At 43.3% G+C, this 22,740-nt stretch overlaps 1 protein-coding gene across 1 annotated transcript in view; it reads left to right on the top strand.

The window, feature by feature from the left end:
- zc3h3 (zinc finger CCCH-type containing 3) overlaps nt 1-22,740 on the top strand; it is a 248,604-nt gene that overhangs the window by 157,567 nt on the left and 68,297 nt on the right. The window contains exon 9 of the mRNA XM_078215840.1: nt 16,619-16,750. Coding sequence (XP_078071966.1) covers nt 16,619-16,750 — 132 coding nt within the window. The remainder of the gene's footprint in view (nt 1-16,618; nt 16,751-22,740) is intronic.

The raw sequence follows: 22,740 nt of genomic DNA, 5'->3' as shown, positions 1-22,740 counted from the left end.
CAAACTACAAGACCAGCATGTTTGATTTATTACTTATGGGAGCAGGAAGCCTCTAGGAAGCAGAAACCTTGCTCCCAGTTTCACTGCTCCCCGTTAACCTGCATTATTACAAGGAGTGGTGCAGTTAGGGCCATTCATCATACTCTCGGGCAGAAAGAACAAAGCCAATACCTCGGCTAAGCTCATTTTTTATGACTCCTAAATATACAACAAACAAAACCTTGAAAAATCAAATTGGTAAAGATTAAAGCACTATATTTATATAATTAATTAAAGTGCTCTAGTTGACAAGTTTGTAAGTCTGCATGGTTAGAAACCTTTCTTGTTTTTGTGTGGAGGATTTTTCTGTCCTTTAACTTTGCAAAGACTGCACAATGGCAAGTAGCATGACACATTAACCCCCCAAACCTTGTACGAGTCTTTCAGGTGCTTCTTCGGTTTCCTCCTCATTCCCAAACTTGAGAGTGGACCACTGCTGAGTCGCTGACCACAATTGAGTTATAAAATACAACTGACCAAAGCCTACTGTACACCCATCTGTGGGTGGGGAGGGAAGCCATGCACTCTACATCTTTAATGTCAGCGCTGAGCTAATCTTACAGTAGTTTGGGCCTGACTTGACTGAAGTGATGTTCACTGGAGGCAGTAGACACTCATCACAAATTGACACTGCAATGTAGTGTAAATCCAGTCCCATAGCAAACCTGGTTTGCTAAGTAACTTGGAGTTAATTTTAACCATTTTAATCTTCTCTCATTATCAATATGCATAAAACAGCAACCGGTTGCTTTGTTCTTGTTAAGTATTAATAGTTCATACTTTATGGAAAGGGTTTTGCTCATGCATATATGCGCAGAGCACTTTCGTTATCAGAGTTGAGGGTACATTTTGCCAGGATTGGCATTGCTCATGTAGCTGGTGTCACTGTGGCGCATCCGTGAGGCTGAGAGCTAAGTGGTTTGCATGTTTCTGGAGTTGGTCACCCCACAGCTTAAGTGTGCAGGCAGAGAATGAATGGTGATCATTAGACAGCCAAAGAGGAGCAAGCAGGTATTGCAGGAATCCCCTGAGCGCATCTCGGCCTCAAACTGATATACAGTTTTGAATACTGGTGAAGATAATAGTTCCCCTGTAAAAGCGCGGCCAGAGCCAAGTCCATGACAGCACAGTGGCTCAGCCATACAGGAGGTGGAGGAGGTGGTTCAGGCTGCACAGCCTTCTGAGTGGTGGAGGTAAACAGCCAGAGATTGTGGTCTGTATTGGTAGAAAGAGGAATGTATATATTGCGTTTCTTAATGGGAAAAACATGAGTTAAACTCCTCTAAGCTGCAGGATTTGCATACGTGTTGCAGTGTGTAGCTATAGTTTTTTTTTAAAAACCCACCAACTTCTCTACTTTCTCAGGAGGCTAAGGAAATTCGGCATGTTTGCTATGACTCTCACTAAACTTTACAGATACAACCAGAAAGATGCTTTCTATGGTGCATCACAGAATTGGTGTGGCTCCTGCTCTGTCCAAGACCACAAGAAACTACAAAGGGTGGTGAACGAAGCCTAGTCCATCACTCAAACTAGACTCCCACCCATTGACTCTGTCCACACTTCCTGTTGCCTCGAAAAAGCAGCCACCATAATCAAGAACCCCACGCACCCTGGACATATTCTCTGCTATCTTCTAACGTTGGGAAAAAGATACAAAAGTCAGAGGTCAAGCACCAACCGACTCGAACAGCTTCTTCCCTACTGCCATCAGCCTTCTGAATGGACTTACCTCATATTAAGTTGATCCTTCTCTACACCCCAGCTATGACTGTAGCACTACATTCTGCACTCTCTCCTTTCCTTCTCTATGAACGGTGTGCTTTGTCTGTATAGCACGCAAGAAACAATACTTTTCACTGTATACTAATACATGTGACAATAATACATTAAAAAAAACAAATCAAATGGGAAGTGATCTGCGTGGAAACGTTCTTGAACAATGACATGAAGGATATCCTGATATAGTCTGGATGAAGGAGTTAGCACACAATTATTTTGGGTTCTAGATGCTCAGATTGAAGAAAAAGTGGGACATTGTCAATCCTGTACGCAAATAAGAAATATACCTCCGTTGTCTCCTCTATACATTTCGGAGTCACCTAAAATGCCATGACAATGATTGCTTGTAGATTTTGCTGGTCTGTTTGAGGATTACGTGTTTTTACTGAAGCGCACTCAAAGGACCAGAAGTTGTTATCCTGAGATCTACTACACCTAAACAAACCATTGAAAAACTTGATGAAATTTTTACAGCAAGATTTGGTAAACTGGAACAGATTGTTAATAACGATGGTTCACGGCCTGGTTGGGATTGTTGGCGAAGCAGGCTCTATGGTCCATATAACCTCTTTCTGCACTGTAGGAATTCTGTGATTCTAAAAAATCCCACCCGAGCCCTATCGCCGTAACCTCATGTATATACCCTGCTAGTCCCCCTGATACTAAGGAGCAATTTAGCATGCCCAATCAACTTAATGCCCACATCTTTGGACTGTGGGCGGAAACTGGAGCACACGAAGAAAACCCACGTAGACACTGGGAGAACGTGCAAACTCCACATAGTCACCGAGGCTGCAATTGAACACGGGTCCCTGAAGCTCTGAGGCAGCAGTGCTAACCATGATGCCAGTTGAGGCAAAACCAATGTTTTATACAAGTTTAGTCATTGGCTAGTCAAAGTCATTAGTCATTGGCCAGCAGGATTAAGGAAAATCCCAAAGCTTTTTATACATATATAAAGCGCAAGAGGGTAGCCAGGGAGAGGGTTGGCCCACTCAAGGACAGGGGAGGGAATCTATGCGTGGTGCCAGAGGAAATGGGCGAGGTATTAAATGAGTACGTCCGTATTCACCAAAGAGAAGGACTTGGTAGATGATGAGTCTGGGAAAGGGTGTGTAGATAGTTTGGGTCATGTTGAGATCAAAAAGGAGGTATTGGGGTTCTTGAGAAATATTAAGGTAGACAAGTCCCCAGGGCCTGATGGGATGTATCCCAGAATACTGAGAGAGGCAAGGGAGGAAATTGCTGGGATCTTGAGAGAAATCTTTATATCCTCACTGGCTACAGGGGAGGTCATGATGTGGAGATGCCGGCGTTGGACTGGGGTAAGCACAGTAAGAAATCTCACAACACCAAGTTAAAGTCCAACAAGTTTATTTGGCAGCACAAGCATTTGGAGCGCTGCTCCTTCATCAGGAGAGTGAGGACTTGTGTTCACAAACAGGGCATATACAGACACAAACTCAATTTACAAGATAATGGTTGGAATGCGAGTCTTTACAGGTAATCAAGTCTTAAAGGTACAGACAATGTGAGTGGAGAGGGCCAAGTACAAGTTAAAGAAGTGTGTATTGTCTCCAGCCAGGACAGTTAGTGAGGTTTTGCAAGCCCAGGCAAGTCGTGGGGGATACAGATAGTGTGACATGAACCCAAGATCCCGGTTGAGGCCGTCCTCGTGTGCGGAACTTGGCTATCAGTTTCTGCTCAGCGATTCTGCGTTGTTGTGTGTCGTGAAGGCCGCCTTGGAGAACGCTTACCTGAAGATCAAAGGCTGAATGCCCGTGACTGCTGAAGTGTTCCCCGACTCGAAGGGAACACTCCTGCCTGGTGATTGTCGAGCGGTGTTCATTCATCCGTTGTCGTAGCGTCTGCATGATCTCCCCAATATACCATTCCTCGGGACATCCTTTCCTGCAGCGTATCAGGTAGACCACATTGGCCGAGTTGCAAGAGTATGTACCGTGTACCTGCTTCTCCTGTTCTCCTGAAGTTTCCTCTCCTCTCTCCACTCTCACATTGTCTGTACCTTTAAGACTTGATTATCTGTAAAGACTCGCATTTCAACCATTATCTTGTAAATTGAGTTTGTGTCTGTATATGCCCTGCTTGTGAGCACAAGTCTTCACTCACCTGATGAAGGAGCAGCGCTCCAAAAGCTTGTGCTACCAAATAAACCTGTTGGACTTTAATCTGGTGTTGTGAGACTTCTTACTGTACAGGGGAGGTCCCAGAGGATTGGACAATAGCCAATGTTGTTCCTTTGTTTAAGAAGTGTAGCAAGGATAATCCAGGTAATTACAGGCTGGTGAGTCTTACGTCAATGGTAGGGAAATCATTGGAGAGGATACTTCGAGACAGAATTTACTCCCACTTGGCAATAAGTGGACGTATTAGCGAGAGGCAACATGGTTTTGTGAAGGGGAGGTAGTGTCTCACTAACTTGATCGGGTTTTCCACGAAGTGGCGAAGATGATTGATGAGGGTAGGGCAGTGGATGTTGTCCACATGGACTTCAGTAAGGCCTTTGACAGTCCGTCATTGCAGACTGGTGCAGAAGATGAAGTCGCAGGGGATCAGAGGTGAGTGGACAAGATGGATACAGAACTGGCTTGGTCATAGAAGACAGAAGGTGGCAGTGGAAGGGAGCTTTTCTGAATGGAGGGCTGTGAGAAGTAGCATTCCTGAGGGATCAGTGCTGGGACCTTTGCTGTTTGTAATATATATAAATGATTTGGAGAAAAATGTAACTGGTTTCATTAGTAAGTTTGCGAACGACACAAAGGTCAATGGAATTGCAGATAGCGATGAGGACCATCAGAGGATACAGCAGGATATATCTTGGTTGGAAACTTGAGAGGAGAGATGGCAGATGGAGTTTAATCCAGACAAATGTGAGGCAATGCATTTTGGAAGGTCGAATGCAGATGGGAAATATACAGTAAATGGCAGAAACCTTAAGAGTATTGGTAGGCAGAGGGATCTGGGTGTGCATGTGTTGACACTTTCAGTGACCTGTGTACAAGTGGAGAAGGTAGTCAAGAAGGCATACGGCATGCTTGCCTTCATCGGCCAGGACATTGAGTTTAAAAATTGGCAAGTCATGTTGCAGCTTTATAGAGCCTAAGCTAGGCCACACTTGGAATATAGTGTTCAATTCTGGTCGCCACACTACCAGAAGGATGTGGAGGCTCTGGAGAGGGTACAGAAAAGATTTACCAGGATATTGCCTGACATGGAGGGCATTAGCTATGAGGAGAGATTGGAGAAACTTGATTTATTCTCACTGGAATGACAGAGGTTGAGGGGCGACCTGAAAGAAGTCTGCAAGGTTATGAAGGGCATGGACAGAGTGGATAGTCAGAAGCTTTTTCCCCCAGAGCGGAAGAGTCAATTACTAGGGGGCATAGGTATAAGGTGCGATGGGCAAGGTTTAAAGGAGATGTACAAGGCAAGTTTTTTACACAGAGGGTGGTGGGGCCTGGAACTCGCTGCCGGGGGAGGTAGTGGAAGCAGATGCACGATAGTGACTTTTAAGGGGCATCTTGACAAAAACATGAGTAGGATGGGAATAGAGGGATTTGATCCCTGGAAGGGTAGAGGGTTTTAGTTCAGTCGGACAGCATGATTGGTGCAGGCGTGGAAGGCTGAAGGGCCTGTTCCTGTGCTGTAATTTTCTTTGTTCTTTTAACGCACGTTCTTTACTTTCAGCAGAGAATTCATCCTCCATCCTGACTTTGAATATTTCCTCTTTAATGAGGATCTTCTCAACTTCCCAAACTTCCTTATTAAGATTGCAGATTCTCACAGACACCGCCTCGCTTTTCAGAGTTTGCTCTTTCACATCGGTCTTGCTGTGTAAAGTTAGCTGACTCCAGGTAACAGTAGAGATAATCTAACTGTTGAAAGAAATGTATGCTGTTTCTGCACTATCAGTGCTCAAAAATAAGCTGCTCACAGATGACAAAATTAAAATTTATAACAAACAGATGGATGAGCTTGTTCTGTAGATCAGTAGAGTCAAGGACAGAAGCCATTGCCCATTATTGTGTATTTTCTCTCCTCTGCTTATGGAGAATCAGCACTTTCCCCTGTAATAGAGCTTGAAAATTCAGTTGTGTGCATTTTAGGACCTCTTGTTATGTTCGGCTTCATTAGTTTCCATGTCTGATTCCCTTGTATAAATGCTATATAATGGCGAGGGGATGCTTCAGAACCTTTTCTTAATGGATGCAGTGGCGTCACGTTTGATATCTCGAAGCACCAGGGTATAGCGCAGGTTAATTGAAATAACAGTGCAAGTTTCTGTTGTTTACAGCTTCATACTATGAAAAGTGTGCATGCTTCAAACTATTAAATTAGCTGTAAAAACGCTGATTTTGGAGACTTATTGTTCTGTTAGACACTACAATCTCAATTTTCTAATGTTATCCATGGATTAGAGCTGGGATGTTGAATCGTTTTGTGTTTATTCATGACTTAATTGCCTTCTGGAGCCCCAGAGACCAGACAGACGATTAAAGTTGAATATTAACCAGCACTTCTGTGTTTAAAAATGAATTTTGTGTAATTAATTTCACACGAGAGCATTTTATGGGCTTGAATAGAAACTGTTTCAAGGGGGCTTTGACCCTCCTGACTTGAGCATCCAGGTGAGAGCAAGGAGAAATCAGGGGACAATTGTGCATCATGACAAAGAAGCTCCAAAATGGGGGTGGCAACATTACATATTTGTGCCATAGAGGCATGTTAGCAAGAGCAATGTGCAGCCAGAGGGAGGGGCTAAGGCTAGCAGTTGAGCCAGTGCACCGTGCACTAGGACAGAGATGCACAAGGTTTTACCCCGAAGTAAGGGCATACTGACTACACAGGTCATATTAGGATACAACAGAAAACCAATGCAGCAGAAAGCTCCGATTAACCCAGGAATTATTTACCAAGATAGGTGCAACAAGATCGGGCACGACAGTCTGCCGATATACATCCCAGATATCTCACAGCGGCTCTGAATTTTGTAGCTGCGCAGTCAGGCACAGGTGCCTGTGACATATCAGCCGAACAGAAATGTATTGAGGTAGTTACGGATGCCTTCTCCCCTCTGATGGGGAGCACACAAACTTTTTAATGGCTGTGTCGGCACAGATGCAAAGGACCAGGGAGTTTGTCGAATTAGCAGGCTTCAAAGAACAATACAGCACAGGAACAGGCCCATCGGCCCTCCAAGCCTGCGCCGATCACGTTGTCCTATCTAGACCAACTGCTTATATCCTTCTATCCCCCTGTCCCCCGTCCATTCATGTGTCTATCCAGATAAGTCTTAAATGTCGCTAATGTATTTGTCTCAACCACCTCACTTGGCAGTACATTCCAGGCCCCCACCACTCTCTGTAAAACAAAAACGTCCTCCGCACATCTCCACTGAACCTTACCCCCTTATCTTGAACTTGTGCCCCCTTGTAATTGTCATTTCTGCTCTGGAAAAAAGCTTCCAACTGTTCACCCTATCCATATCCCTCATAATTTTATAAACTTCTATTAGGTCGCCCCTCAGCCTCCGTCTTTCCAGGGAGAACAATCCCATTGTTCTGCCATTATGGTGTGTAGCTGTGAGAGTCCTAGTCGATGCCACATTGAGAAATGGGTAAAAAAGAGAGGAGATAGAAGGACAAATGTTCCGAGCACATATGATGTCTTTCACTCATCTTCCTTGGCATTATACGAAACTGAGTCAATACAGAATATTGTGTGCCAAAATGCTGCCATTTCCGTAGCTGTATATTGCAAACCTTTTACAGCCTTAACTTTGTCGACTGTGCTCATTCATTACAATGTAAGGAGACAACAGTAGTGAATTTATTTTCTCATAGGAGGCCAATGATGGGCTATCTCTTCCGGTTGGACAGCTATTGCAGGTAGCGCTCACCTGATTCTTGATTGATGTCTCTTCTGAACAACTCTATTCCCACCTCACAGTAGGGAAACTCATTGCAGGCCCTCCATTTATTGAGTTACGTTACCCATGCAGAGCTCACCTGCGAATCTGTACTGCTCTAGGGTCAGCTGGCCCAACTCTATCCCACACCTGCTTTCCCGCAATAAAAATCCGGCTGTGCGAAGCAGTTTCTTGGAGAAGGAAAATTTCCCCAACTGGGCATGCCAGCCTTGGGAGCAAAAATCCAGAACATACTTTGCACTGTTGAGTTGTTAACTTTCAGTTTTTAAGCTTGCCAAGTACAGATTTCTTTATTTAACAACACAAGCATTTACAATTGTTTAGGATGTTTCCTCAACAGAAATATAATCACAAATTAGCATGTAGCCATAGTAAATAATTAGGGAGGCAAATGGAATGTTGGTCTTTATTGCAAGGAAGATGGAATAAAAAATTAGGGAAGTCTTGCAATAACTGAACGATAGTGGAGTACTGTGTACAGTTTTGATCCCCTGAAGGGATATTTGCATTGGAAGCAGTTCAGAGTAGGTTCAGTTTTAAATTTTAAAGTTTATTTGTTAGTGTCACATGTAGGCTTACATTAACACTGCAATGGAGTTACTGTGAAAATCTCCCAGTCGCCATACTCCGGCACCTTTTCGGGTACACTGAGGGAGAATTTAGCATGGCCAGTCCACCTAGCCAGCACGTCTTTCGGCCTTCAAGCAGCACTTCAACAGTGACATCAAAGATGGAGGATTCAGTGCTAGCAGCATTGCGCGACTGTTTGAATATAGGGCCCAATATCTTCCCGATGGTTGTTCGAGAACAACAGGATTAATCTTTCTTTTAGTGTGAAGGAACAGCAAATGTTGTCCATTAGCCTATGACTCCAGTGTGTAAACTGCACTATCTTTTCTGTTAAGGTAAGATACAGAGTGATTTTACAATAGTGCCTCAGCATCACCAGGTAGAACTCTCCAACTCTTCAAAATAGGAGCTTTTGCATTCACCTCTTTTGACCAAACTTTTGGTCGCTGACCCTCCTAATACCCCTCTAAGTAGATGTCAAATTTTGTTTGGTAAATTGCTCCTGTGGCGGTGCAAAGCGAATGCTAGTATTTGTTGTGGCCGCCATTGATCTTCTGCCACTTAGACTGATTCCTGAGACGAAGAGATTGTCTTATGAGGAGAGTTTGAGCAGGTTGGGCCTAGACTCATTGGAGTTTAGGAGAATAAGAGATGATCTCATGAAACGTATAGAATTCATAGAGCCATAGAGGTTTACAGCATGGAAACAGGCCCTTCGGCCCAACTTGTCCATGCCGCCTTTTTAACCACTAAGCAAGTCCCAGTTACCCGCGTTTAGCCCATATCCCTCTATACCCATGTTGCCCATGTAATTGGTCACCATATTATAGAAAGAATATTATTAAACTAGAAAGAGTGCAAAAGAGATTTATCAGGATGCTACCGGGACTTGATGGTTTGAGTTATAGGGAGAGCCTGGATAGACTGGGACTTTTTTCACTGGAGCATAGAAGGCTGAGGGGTGATCTGATAGAGGTCTATAAAATAATGAGGGGCATAGATCAGCTGGATAGTCAATATCTTTTCCCAAAGGTAGGGGAGTCTAAAACTAGAGGGCATAGGTTTAAGGTGAGTGGGGAGATGTACAAAAGGGTCCAGAGGGGCATTTTTTTTCAGAGGGTGGTGAGTGTCTGGAACAAGCTGCCAGAGGTAGTAGTAGAGGCGGATACAATTTTGTCTTTTAAAAAGCGTTTCGACAGTTACATGGGTAAGATGGGTATAGAGGGATATGGGCCAAATGTGGGCAATTGGGACTAGTTTAGGGGTTTAAAAAAAAAAGGAGGGCGACATGGACAAGTTGGGCCGGAGGGCCTGTTTCCATGCTGTAAACCTCTATGACTATAATTAAAAATGACACATATTTTCAAAATATGGCATCTCCCATTTAAGACAGGGATAAGGAAGAACTTAATCTTTTAAACCCCAGGGAGCAGTGGAGGCTGAGTCATTGAATATATTCAAGGCTGATTTATACAGATTTTTGAAAAAAGAGGGGGCTTGGGGTTACAGGGGAGCAGCAAGAAAGTGGGCAGATTTGGCTCGAGGGGCCGATTGTCCTCATGGCCATATTTCTTAAATCAAAATTAAAATGGAAAAGCTTTCTAATTTTTCTCGTTTTTTGGTTGGCTGCATGAGAGACCCTTCCCAATGTGGACAAAGGGTTAATTATACAGGTTCTGGAATTCTTAGCATTTTCAAGTAATCTTGATTGCTGAGTTCATAATGCATGTGACAACTAGAAAAATAATAGCTGCTCTAAACTAGGCGCTGTTGTAATGTGTTATCCAAATGTGATCTGTGGAACATTTTTACCCTCTCATTTACAACATTAGAAATCAAAAATGGAATTTCAGGAGTTACCCTCTTGATCTCCAAGGTTTAAAAAAAACTGCAAACAAATGGTTCTCGCGTTATCAATTTTTAAAATAAAATGTTTGATATAAGTTTATCTGTTCAGCCAGATTGAGAGCTGTAGAGATACTTAAGAGAATTGCTTGATTTTCTTTTGAGAGGAGATGGGGAGGATCTTTAAGGTGGAGAATCAGCAGCCATATTGGTGAAAAGTCGAACATAATGATTATGTGAAGTCTCTGGATGAAACAGATGTGATCTGCTAAATGGCCGCCTTTCATTCTGAAATTTGTGTTATGCACTTGATCTTTCTGGAATGATGCACTGCTTTTTTATTTGCCCATTGGATGTTGGTGTTATTGATTAGGCCAGCATTTATTGCCCTGAGAAGGTGGGGGTGGTGGGCCATCGCTTTGAGCTGCTGTAGTCCATGCAATGTTGATGCATCTACAGTGCTGTTAGAGAGGGAATTTTGACTCAACAATAATGAAGGAACAGCAATATATTTCCAAGTCAGGATGTTGTGTGGCTTGAAGAGCACTTGAAGATGGTGACATTCCCATGCATTTTCTGCCCTTGTCCTTCTAGGCGGTAGAGGTTGTGGGTTTGGAAGGTGCTGTTAAAGAAGCCTTGGCGGGTTGCTGCAGTACATCAACTGCTCTGATAGGATATTAGTTTGTGCTCCTGTAAACTCTGCTTGTGGTTTCATATCCCACGTGTAAATTTGCTGTTCATCATGGCCGAGGTTAACATATCCCAGTTTACTCGAAGGCACTATACTGTGAAGGTCGACTCCACATCACTTAGCCACTAATTAGCTTCTCTTGCCATAAGACAAAGACATTGAGAGAACACCTGCCTTATCAGCCTGGGCCAGAGGAAAGTCTCAATGAAGACTGATTTATACAGATACATGATGAATGTGTTCTCCAAAATGGAGCTTGAGAAGAGAATCCACAATTGGATCTAACTGCTTTACACAAGCATCCACAGCACAGTTTCAATCAATAGATGGGAATTGGAAAGCTTTCTGATAAAATCTCGAGTCAGAGTGTGTTGCCCTCTCTCTCTCTCTCTCCTGTCCTGTCCTATTTATATGTTGTACAAGACTTTTTATTGAGTCCATCAAGAAAGATGCAGACACAAGAAGGGTGATGACCCCCGGTGGCGGAGTCGTGCAGATCAAAGTCTCCCTGTACATGGACAGCATCGCTGTCATCTTCTTTGATCCCCTGTCAGGGAGCAGACTGTGGAGCATCTATAGCAAGATCATACTGGTCTTGGGAGCCAAAATAAATCATGGCAAGAGCGAGGCCACGTTCTTTGAGAACTGGGCCAACTGATCCTTTGTCCTCTTCATTGTCAGGTCAGCATACCTGAAGGTGCTGGGGATATAGTTCAGGGGGACTGGGATATGTGCTGAAAACTGAAAGGATCCCAGGGATGCACACCAAGATAAATATCAACTGCGGCTGGCGGATGCTTTATAGTCTGCGTGAAAATTGTTAATCCTCCAATGCACAAAGGGTTGTCCTCTACCAAGGGTTGAAGACTGGCACATTCCAAAGTCCAGGATTGTGCTGACACTTGCATTAAATCTTGGTAAAGCTGCCACATAGTGCATTTGGCAAAGGTCATTTGCTCTTTTAAGCTGTTGTGCACCGAGATGTTGGAAACTGTAGTACCCTTCAGGCTGCATACCTGACATTGTGAATATCAAGAGTATTGAAATTGTATTGACAATTTGAACACGGTGTATAGAGAAAGTTGCATATTGAATTCTGTTGCACTTTCTATCATCTTCAATATGAAATGTTTTTACCCTCGGGCCTTATGCCTGACATGGAATGTATATTGTAAACTTGTGGCAGCGATTTTCCAGCCGCATCGTGCCTTGTGCAGATCGTGCCAATTCCAGAAAATTGCCCCCCCCCCCCCGAAATGTTCCCACCTCTCTGGCGGGATGTCACATGGGCACATATCACTACTGGTCACTTGAAGTGTGGTTCAGGCGCAAGAGTTGTGAGGGTGAATGAGGAGGTGAGTACCACATAGCACCAACTCCAGGGTGCAGGAGGGTGGATCAGCCACTGGCTGGGGGGGGGGGGGGGGGAAGGAGTGCTGGGGGGGGGGGGGGGGGGGAGAGGAGTGCGGGGGGGGGGGGGGGGGAGTGCGGGGGGGGGGGGGGGAGTGCGGGGGGGGGGCAGAATATTGCTGACAGCCCCTCCTGCTGTCTGCAAATCTGCTCCTGCATCTCCAGCAGCTTTGAGGGCTGTTTCTTGTGGCTCAGCATCTGAGGTGCTGGCAGGGGTCGCTCAGAAATTACTTGCGAAAGGTCATATGAAGGTTTTGTGGATCCTCACATCTATGGCACATGTCAACCTCGGAGGCACTCAGGTGCCTACTCCTGAGAGCTCCATTGCACACTCTTTGTAGGAGATCAGGAGACGCAACTCAAGAATTCCCCTGCCTGTCTTCTCTCACTCCCTTCTGTTATGGGCCATCTTCTCCTGCGGAGACAAAAGGGGATGATTGAAAGTCGGATGGTTGGTGGGCCCAGGGAGTGGGGGGGGGCCAAGTGGCAGATGTTGGCACCGTACCTCAGCAGTGAGGGATTGTGATGGGAGTGCTGGAGGGATTTGAGGAAGGTGCTCGAGGGTTGAGGAGGGTTGGGTGCTGGAAGGCTGCGGGGCATCAGGGAGTGGATTAATGTGGACATTCCAGGTGTGACAGACAGGACTGATGCCAGGACGAGACAGATGCAACCCGAATGAGGTTGTTCATTTTCTTGCAGCATTGTGCGCCAGTCCTCAGTGTTAGCCCGTGGGCATTGACTGCTGCAACTACCCCATCTTGGGCCGCATTCGACTCCCTGCTCCTGGGTCATTTACCCTCTCTGGGATACAGGATAGGCCATCTCTTCTCCATGGCCTCCAGAAGCCGTCCTGGATCTCCCTCCGTGTAATGTGAGGCTGGTCTACATGCTGTTATCCTCCTGGCATGACAGACAGAGAATGCAGAGAGAGTGTTTCAATAAGCTCCCCCTTGTTAGCGGTGCACAACTGCTAGCCAGTTTGGGTGAGTCACACATCTTGGGACTCCATACTGGCACATTTCACATGGGGGTTCTTTTAGTGCACTAAGTGTGGGACAATTGTGGTCTGGACCACATCAGTGATCGCTATGACACTTGGATTTTTTGGGAGGGGAAATTCTGCCCCAAGAGAATTTACAAATGCGACATTGAGTGGAACATACTATTTGGAGTCGAGTTGAATTTTATTGCACTTTCTGTAATTTTCAAGTGCATATTTTTGAATGTACTTTACAAATTTTAGGAATAAAGCATATTTTTGGGGGAAAATTTAGAGCTGATCTCAGCAGGGCTAGGAATGGGAAAATTTGGCGAGGATGCACACTTGTGTATGTATGTCTGTACACAGAATCACACTTGCATACTCACAACTTGTTTTACGTGACCTCCAAGTACTTGCTGTTCAGATTCAGAAATGTGAAGGGTCAGTTAATGAGCCGCCAGGAAGCTACTGTCCAGGAACCATACCGAGCAATACTTAACTCCTTCACAAGGAAACATTGAAAGAGGGAGAATATGAAGAGAACTTCTTCCCTTGATCAGATCTCTCCTACCTTCCGGTAGTCGCTCTCCACTACATATTTTCCTGCAAGTTTTCTCACCTTTTTTAAGGGTTATCTTTTACCAGTTCTAAATGGTATTGCAAGTTTTTGTAGATAAGACTTATCTTAATCTGTTTTAGTTCTTTGAGTAGTAAGAAGCGGCACGGTAGCACAGTGGTTAGCACTGCAGCTTCACAGCTCCAGGGACCTGGGTTCGATTCCCGGCTTGGATCAATGTCTGTGTGGAGTTTGCACATTCTCCTCGTGTCTGCGTGGGTTTCCTCCGGGTGCTCCGGTTTCTTCCCACAGTCCAAAGATGTGCGGGTTAGGTTGATTGGCCATGCTAAAATTGCTCCTTAGTGTCCTGGGATGTGTAGATTAGAGGGATTAGCGGGTAAAATATGTAGGGATATGGGGGTAGGGCCTGGGTGGGATTGTGGTCGGTGCAGACTCGATGGGCCGAATGGCCTCTTTCTGCACTGTAGGGTTTCTATGATTTCTATGAAGTCTCACAACACCAGGTTACAGGTCACCTGATGAAGGGGCAGTGCTCCGAAAGCTTCTGGCTTGTGCTACCAAATAAACCTGTTGGACTTTAACCTGGTGTTGTGAGACTTCTTACTGTGCTTACCCCAGTCCAACGCCGGCATTTCCACATCTTAGTTCTTTGAAGACATTGTTGCTTTCTCATTGCTTCCATATATGGACGCAGTTGCTGATTGAAACTAAAAATTACTCACTGCTGTGAATACAAACAGTTGAATTGTTTTCTTAATCATCTCATAATGTCTTCGGCATCGTAATGCGTGTTAATTTAATACTTGACCTTTGTTAAGCTTATTTGTAATGCTGGACACTCGAAAAAAGTGCATTCTTTTTCATCTTGGACAAAAATTCTGATGGAGAAAAAAGAGAGCATTTCATGAAGAAACATCTTGTGGAACAATTTACTGTTTATTGTTCCTGAAAATTCCCTTGTATACATTTTTTTTTCATTCATTCATGGGACATGGGCATCGCTGGCTGGCCAGCATTTGTTGCCCATCCTTAGTTCCCCTGAACTGAGTGGCTTGCTAGGCCATTTCAGAGGGCAGTTGAGAGTCAACCACATTGCCGTGGCTCTGGAGTCATATATCGGCCAGACCAGGTAAGAACGGAAGATTTCCTTCCCTAAAGGAATATTAGTGAACCAGATGGGTTTTTCCGACAATTGTTTCATGGTCATCAGTAGATTCTTAATTCCAGATTTTTTAATTGAGATTCCACCATCTGTCATGCTGGGATTTGAACCCAGAACATTAGCTGAGTTTCTGGATTAATAGTCTCGCAATAATACCACTAGGTCATTGTCTCCCCCAACATTTATGTAGAAATGTAGGAACAGGACACAACGGTTCAGCTCCTTGGCCTTAAATTTCAATCAACCCAACATACTCATTTGGAGGTGGGATGTCAAGAGTTCTGCCAATCTTTATGTAAGAAAATACTTCCTGAATTCTCTCTTTAATGGTGTAGCTCTTTTTTTTAAGATCTAGAACATTTTTGATTGAAAGTGAATGGTTCCAGTATAGTTATTTATGATTCTTTGTGATTTGTGAATTTTGAATATTATTATACAGCTATACTCTGTTTTAAAGAAGGTTCTAATAGTTTTCATTTTAGTGCATTTGTAAATTAAGGGAGGTCCCTAAATAGCACTTAGCACTGTCTTTTTAAAAACAGTCACCCCCTGCCTCTTCCCCAACCCTCCCACTCGCCACCTCTCCCCTGACCATCCTGCCCTCGCCCTGACTCTCCCATTCGCCACCTCTTCCCTGACCATCCTGCCCTCTCCCCGACCCTCCCACTCTCCACCTCTCCATTGACCATCCTGCCCTCGCCCTGACTCTCCCAAACGCCACCTCTCCCCGACCTTCCCACTCGCCATCTCTCCCCTGACCATCCTGCTCTATCCCCGACCCACCCACTCTCCACCTCTCCCTGACCATCGCACTTGCTGCCTGTCCAGATGTGTCATGAGGCAGAAAGCAGCGAGGAAGACGCAAGTTGAAAGAATTAGTAAGTTATTACGAATCAAAGGATTTTTGGGCCAGTTCGGTTCAAGGCAGCCAATAGGTTTTTAATGTAAAAATTAGAGTCAGGATCACAACTCACCGCCATTACATGGTTTTCTACAGGAAAGTGATTTTGTTAGTACACCATTTTTAGGAACACGTTGGGAGTGCTAAATGTTGGATAGCTTTACTGAACTATGTATAACCTTTATCGAGACGTAAGTAGTGGATGTGGAATCTTTTACTTTTTACACTCCGTGAAATTGGTCCTCTACAGTTGTGTATCAAAACCAGGCAGTAGATTATCTGTAGCAGATAAAAAGAATGCAATGATCCCAGAACACTTTTAAAACAGCTTTACCAATATGCACTTGAGTCTGTAAAGGCTCTGTTCTACATTCCACAATACCAAATTGATTGATAGCACTGACTACCTGCGTTCCAGTAAGCAGATTACGACAAGTACAAGCAATTGTCAGTTGGAGGATAATGCATCTATGCAGATGTTCAATAAAAAATTGCAACTTTCAGATCCTAAGGGACAGCATTAATTTGTGGGGAACTGAGAAATCATTGAAAGTGTAAGTCTACTTTTTAAAAAATAGCAACTTGCAATTGAACTAGTTGGCCAGCCATATGCAAATTAATGTTTGTCTTTTATTCTGTTGTCATTGATAAGCAATTGGAAAGCCTGGCTCATAAAAGTTCAATATGTCATTTTCTGCTTGCATTTCAGATGCCAGTTTGCTCTTACTACCTCCGAGGGATCTGCAGCAACAACAACTGCCCTTATAGCCATGTGTATGTGTCTAGGAAGGCTGAAGTTTGCAGAGACTTCCTAAAGGGATACTGCCCACTGGGAGAAAAGGTACGTTAAAGTGAACAGGAAGACAAGTTTTACTGACAGTAACGAAGCAGTACTAGTAACTTTGGTTTGTATCTTTTAAAGGCCTTTTTTCAAAATTTGCTGTGACAGTTCTCTGTTCTATTTTGTGCGTGAGGGATAAATTTAATGTTCTTCAGGCGATGGTTGTTAATTTTTGTTAGGTACCTCGTCAACATCAAACACTCAAGTGCATTATTTTGATGCTTGGTAAAGCTCCCCAGCTTTGTGCATCAGACTGAATCTTATTTTGCATAAAACGTTTTGAGCAAGCAGACTCAAAGGGAACACCAATCAGTCTATGCTGGACTCAAGATATGAAAGAGCAGTGTGCTAACCCACTGCACTGTTTGTCTCCCTCTGTTACTTCAGTCATTTAACCTTCACTTCTGATGACATAACAAGCACAGACTGATGATTTAATATCCTGTGGGACACCATGGTTTTTGTTCCATTCTCCATAGAATATAAGTGGTGCTGATGGATAGCCTTGATTTTAATGCTGGATTAACATTGTAGAACCGCTGTTGAATCATCTTATCCAAATGATAATGGAGATCCACAAGAGTGAAACTGTGGATGATCTTGTTGACTATCGGGTGACCATTTTTTCTCTTGTGTTTTTCCTCTCTTCCCCCTGCAGTCGATGATTACGACCCAGCTTTAAGCCTTCCCGAATAAATGTGATTTTCTTTTGGGTGGCAATTGTAAGGACTGTGCAGCTCAATCATCTGTAACCAAACCACTCTTTTTAAGTTTGCTAATGTCACAACCATGGAGCTTGCTTGATTAATTCACTAAATATCTATATTGAACAGACGTGGAAGGCATCATATCTGTTTGCATCAATAACCATGTGTGATATGCATTTAAATGCTATGGGGATGTAATAAGATGTACACAATCCGTTGGTAATGCTGCAATACTTCAATAAGCTAGAAGGTCAAAATCATTTTTTTGGATGAAATAGATGTTAACTTGCCTTCATTGCATATCCTTGAACTAATAGTAGCTCTGTAAGTAAGCTCTGTATTTATCTGCCTGGTACTGTATGGTTATAAACATTTTATGGTATCTGTTATCATGGAACCTATTCCTATAAATCAACTTAATCATTTTTACAGAATTTTACATTGGTTTACATGAATCATTGTCCGAAAGATGTGCTGGTAAGGTGAATTGGCCATGCTAAATTCTCCCTTGGTATACCCGAACAGGCACCGGAGTGTGGCGACTAGGGGATTATCACAGTAACTTCATTGTAGTGTAAATGTAAGCCTACTTGTGACAATAATAAATAAAAATAAATCAATAAAATAAATCACTGTACATTTGTGAACAGGTGCGCACGCATTGCATTGATTTGATTTATTGTCACATGAATTAGTATACAGTGAAAAGTATTGTTTCTTATGCATGATACAAACAAAGCATACCGTATATAGGGAATGAAAGGAGAGAGTGCAGAACGTAGTTTTACAGTCATAGCTAGGGTGCAGAGAAAGATCAACTTAATACCAGGTACAGTGGAGCCCCGAATTAGCGCGCCCCAATTTAGCGCGAATTTGCGTGTAACGTGATGGTGTCATTGGACCCTTTTTTCCCACTAATAATTGGCAAATTTAGCGCGACCCCGCTTTTATAGACCCCAACCATCGTGTTATAATGGGGCTCCACTGTAGATTCATTCAAAAGTCTGATGGCAGCAGGGAAGAAGCTGTTGAGATAAGTACAAGTCATGAGACAATGATTTTTGTTTGCTTGGGTTATCTGAGGTCTTTCCTCTATTTTTAGTGGCATTAGTTAGAGTCATTCTTTGCACTGCCTGGAACGATCTATTCCGACCCCATCTCATGTCAAGTTGCTGCAAAGATATTATTAGATAATAGGGCAGTATGTTGTGATATTTGTGAAGAGTATCTATTCAGGAAGGAACAGACTATTATGGCTTTGACCACAGGCAAAAGCTTGCACCATTTGTTCTGTTTAATCAAAAATACTCCACCCAAGTTTTTGTTTAGTCAGGATAGCGGCTAGGTGAAAGACATTGCAGCTTCACAGCAACAGAGACCTTCTGATTGTTGGCAAAGGAGGGATTCCAACCTGTGCGTTGCATAGGATTCTCAGTGTTCACCATAGGCATGGGGCTGGATCTAAGAAGACTGCGAGGCTTGTTATGATTTTGTCATGACCTTGAAGTGTGTAGAAGCATACTTAACTGCATGTATACTCTCTGGATTTTATCCACCAGAGATGAATGAAACTTGGAGAATTCGAGCAAAATAAATCACAGTTGGTATGTGTACAATTATTGAATTGACCTTAGTACATTTTCCCTTATGTGGTTGTTAGCACCTGCCACTTTCTTCCATTTCATTCTCTATAGTATGGTAGTCCAGGCTCCCGAATCTCAATTCATTAAACACTCGGTCTGGTATTTATCAAGAAATTATCTGCAGTTTTGTTTTGTTCTTGAGCTTTTTTTTGTTATCTTTGTTCTGCTTTCATTTATTTTCCATACAATGGCCCATGGTTTTTTGCTAAAATATCTTTGAGTTTAATGCATGCACTTGTTAATTTGCAAATCATCAAGCAGTTTATGACAATGAAGAGATTCCTATGAGATGCAAATTGCCGCAAGTTGCTGAATGCATTTGCTGTTAGCCTTGTTTTAAAAAAGTCATGTTCAACCTCCTGCTAAGCTACTAGAAATTGCTGCCCTTTCTTGCGCAATAATTACCAATTAAACCTGCTGCAGAAAGTTAGGCCTGATACTTAACAGCACAAGAATCCTTTTAATTATGAGATTTATATTCTGGCAATGTCGCTCAACAACTTAGAAAGGCAACAGTTGAAACTGTGGTGTCTCATCCTTTAATTTATTAAGTTACTTAGCGGATTCTTAAAAATTAAATTGTTTAATGTTAACATTTTTCTTTTCTGTCTCCTTTTATCCCTCTATCAGAGAAGTGGGACTAGGTAGAATGCTTTTTCAGAGAACCAATATAGACTGGATGGGTCAAATCTGCTCTGTAAAGATCCTATGATTCAATCAAATCTCTTTCTCCTTATATTTCTCTTTCTGCATCTGATTTGATTCCCATTCACCCTTTTCCCTTCTGTGACATTCCTCCCTCTCTCGATCCTTAAATTTAATTGATTAGGGAAATAGACTGTTTGCCTCATTATTTACCCAACTCCCATGTGCCTTGTTGCCATTACCACACTGTTATCGGCTCACGCATCAAACAATTTGCAGCACACAAGATTTTCAAGCAGATGGGTTAGGGAAAAAAATCAGCTAACTAGCTCACCAATAAATGCCCTGCTCCAGCAAATTCTGGGCCAATGTGTTTGAGGGTCATGGCAGAAGTTCCTTCGATGCCTTGTAATCCTCTTGTCTTTTTAATGATCTTTTAGAAAGCCTACAAGTGCCTGTTTACTGTGTATGTTCTCCTTTGAGGCATAGAGTTGGCACTTTCATCTCTCAAATTTATGGATTCAAGTGTCACTCCGTTCTCTTGAACATGGACAGCTTCAATTTTTTAGGTGTCCAGATCACCAACAACCTGTCCTAGTCCCCTCAAACCGACACTATAGTTAAGAAAGCCCACCAACGCCTCTACTTTCTCAGGAGACTAAGGAAATTTGGCATGTCAGCTACAACTCTCACCAAATTTTACAGATGCACCATAGAAAGCATTCTTTCTGGTTGTATCACAGCTTGGTATGGCTCCTGCTCTGCCCAAGACCGCAAGGACCTACAAAAGGTCATGAATGTAGCCCAATCCATCACACAAACCAGCTTCCCATCCATTGACTCTGTCCACACTTCCCGCTGCCTTGGCAAAGCAGCCAGCATAAATAAGGACCCCATGCACCCGGACATTCTCTCTTCCACCTTCTTCCATCGGGAAAAAGATACAAAAGTCTGAGGTCACGTACCAACCAATTCGAGAACAGCTTCTTCCCTGCTGCTGTCAGACTTTTGAATGGACTTGCCTTGCATTAAGTTGATCTTTCTCTACACCCTAGCTATGACTGTAACACTACATTCTGCGCTCTCGTTCCCTTCTCAATGAGCGGTATGCTTTGTCCGTATAGTGCGCAAGGAACGATACTTTTCACTATGTTAGTACATGTGACAATAATAAATCAAATCACATAATTTAGACTGGCCCTCCAGTGCAATTTTGAAGGAATGGTTGGTGGTGTTGTCTTTGAGGTGTTAAACTGAGGCCCCGTCTAGTGGGCATAAAAGATTTCCGGTTCTGGTTCTAAGAGGAGAAGTGGGGCTATCCACTGTGGCCTGGCCTGTATTTATACTTCATTTAATATCATTAGGAGAAATAGATGAGCTGGTTATTCTCATATGGTTGCCTGTGGGAGTGTGCTGTGTACAAATTGGCTGCTGCATTTCCCTGCGTTACTATATTTGAAAAGTGCTTAATTGGCTTTAAAGCACTTTGGAACAAACCGAGACCGTGAAAGAGACAATACAAACACAGGGTTTATTTTCCTCTCCTTTGAATCCCTTAACACTGAGATGGGTAGAGAGAGGGGAAATTGCTCATTTTAACCCTTGTGTATTGGAAAAGATCTGTGACTCTAACTTGATATATTGCCTTCATGTACTGTGGAATTTAAATGCTGTAATTTTTACAGTTACACAGTTAAATAGGTGGTGGTGGTGAAGAAAAATTAATTTTGTAGACCCCTCCCAGAGGATTGAGGATTGAAGCTATAGAAACGCTGATCCTGTATATCTTTTCCCAAGGAGCCTAAATGCCACTCTGAGCCTTCAGTGGGTTAAATAATATTCTCTAAATAGCACTAAAAGTGCTGACTGTTATTACTGGCATGGTGTTAAACCGCTGTAAGAAACCCCAGAGAATTAATGTAATTTTCTGAATCAAGTGAAAAGTATTAATTGTGCACTTCCATTTTAATAAAAAGTAATCAAGTAATCACACCCCCCCCCCCCCCCCCAAAACCACCACCGCATAAGGGTGTCGTCGTCCCCCCCTCCCGCCCCCTCCACCCTCTGCCCAAAGCAAATCTTGGCAGTGTTGGAAATCAGTGGTGTTTATTGTCCAACATCGCTGCTATGATGGGGCTGAGAAACTTATCTTCAAGGTACAAGAAAAGAATCTCAGCCTTAGCTAAGAGCGTAAATTCTACAAGGCCCCCTTCCATGCACAGGAGACTACTTCAATGTTCCTGTATCCTGGACCTGATTAATGGGTAGAATTTTATGATTTTTTTTCAAAGGATGGTCTGCTTTGCCAGTTTTTCCCACCAAATTTTTAAGCACTTAGGACACCCACGTCCTCTCCAACATTGCCCCTGGGCATGACCCTCTTGCCCGAGTGAGGGCTGAACTTAGCTGTGCCCCCTGCTGCCAGGGACGGTCGGACATGTTCCCGTTTGTCAGAAGTTTGTAAACCCCACTGACATGGAGAAATCCTTACACGAGGGTGTGATGCATTATTTAATACATAGTCATAGGTTTCCCAATCTTTCATGGCGGGAACTCCTTTACACCATTGGCAGGGCGGGGATAATTGAGTGGGGAAATCCCACTGGTGTAAAACCTGTTTTGAAACTCCTGTTTTGGGCTCTAGAAAAAGTACTTCCATTGGGGGTCATTTTCCAAAATTCTTTGGACTCTGGAATGGTTCCTGCAGATTGGAGGGTAGCTAATGTAAGCCCGCTGTTCACAAAGAGAGGTAGAGAGGGGGCTATAAAGCAGTGAGCCTAACATTCGTAATAAGGAAGTTGCTAGAGTTCATTATCAAGGATTTCATAGTGGAGCATTTGGAACGCAATGGTATAATCAAAGTCAGCATGGATTTACAAAAGAGAAATCACGCTTGATAAATCTTACTCGTATTCTTTGAGGATGTAACTAATAGAGTTGACCAGGAAGAACCAGTTGGTGTGGTTTATTTTGACTTTCGACAAGGTCTCACATA

Source organism: Mustelus asterias, chromosome 7 (genome assembly GCF_964213995.1).
Source record: "Mustelus asterias chromosome 7, sMusAst1.hap1.1, whole genome shotgun sequence".
In the NCBI taxonomy this organism is placed as follows: domain Eukaryota; kingdom Metazoa; phylum Chordata; class Chondrichthyes; order Carcharhiniformes; family Triakidae; genus Mustelus; species Mustelus asterias.
This window is presented reverse-complemented; position numbering and strand designations above follow the sequence as displayed.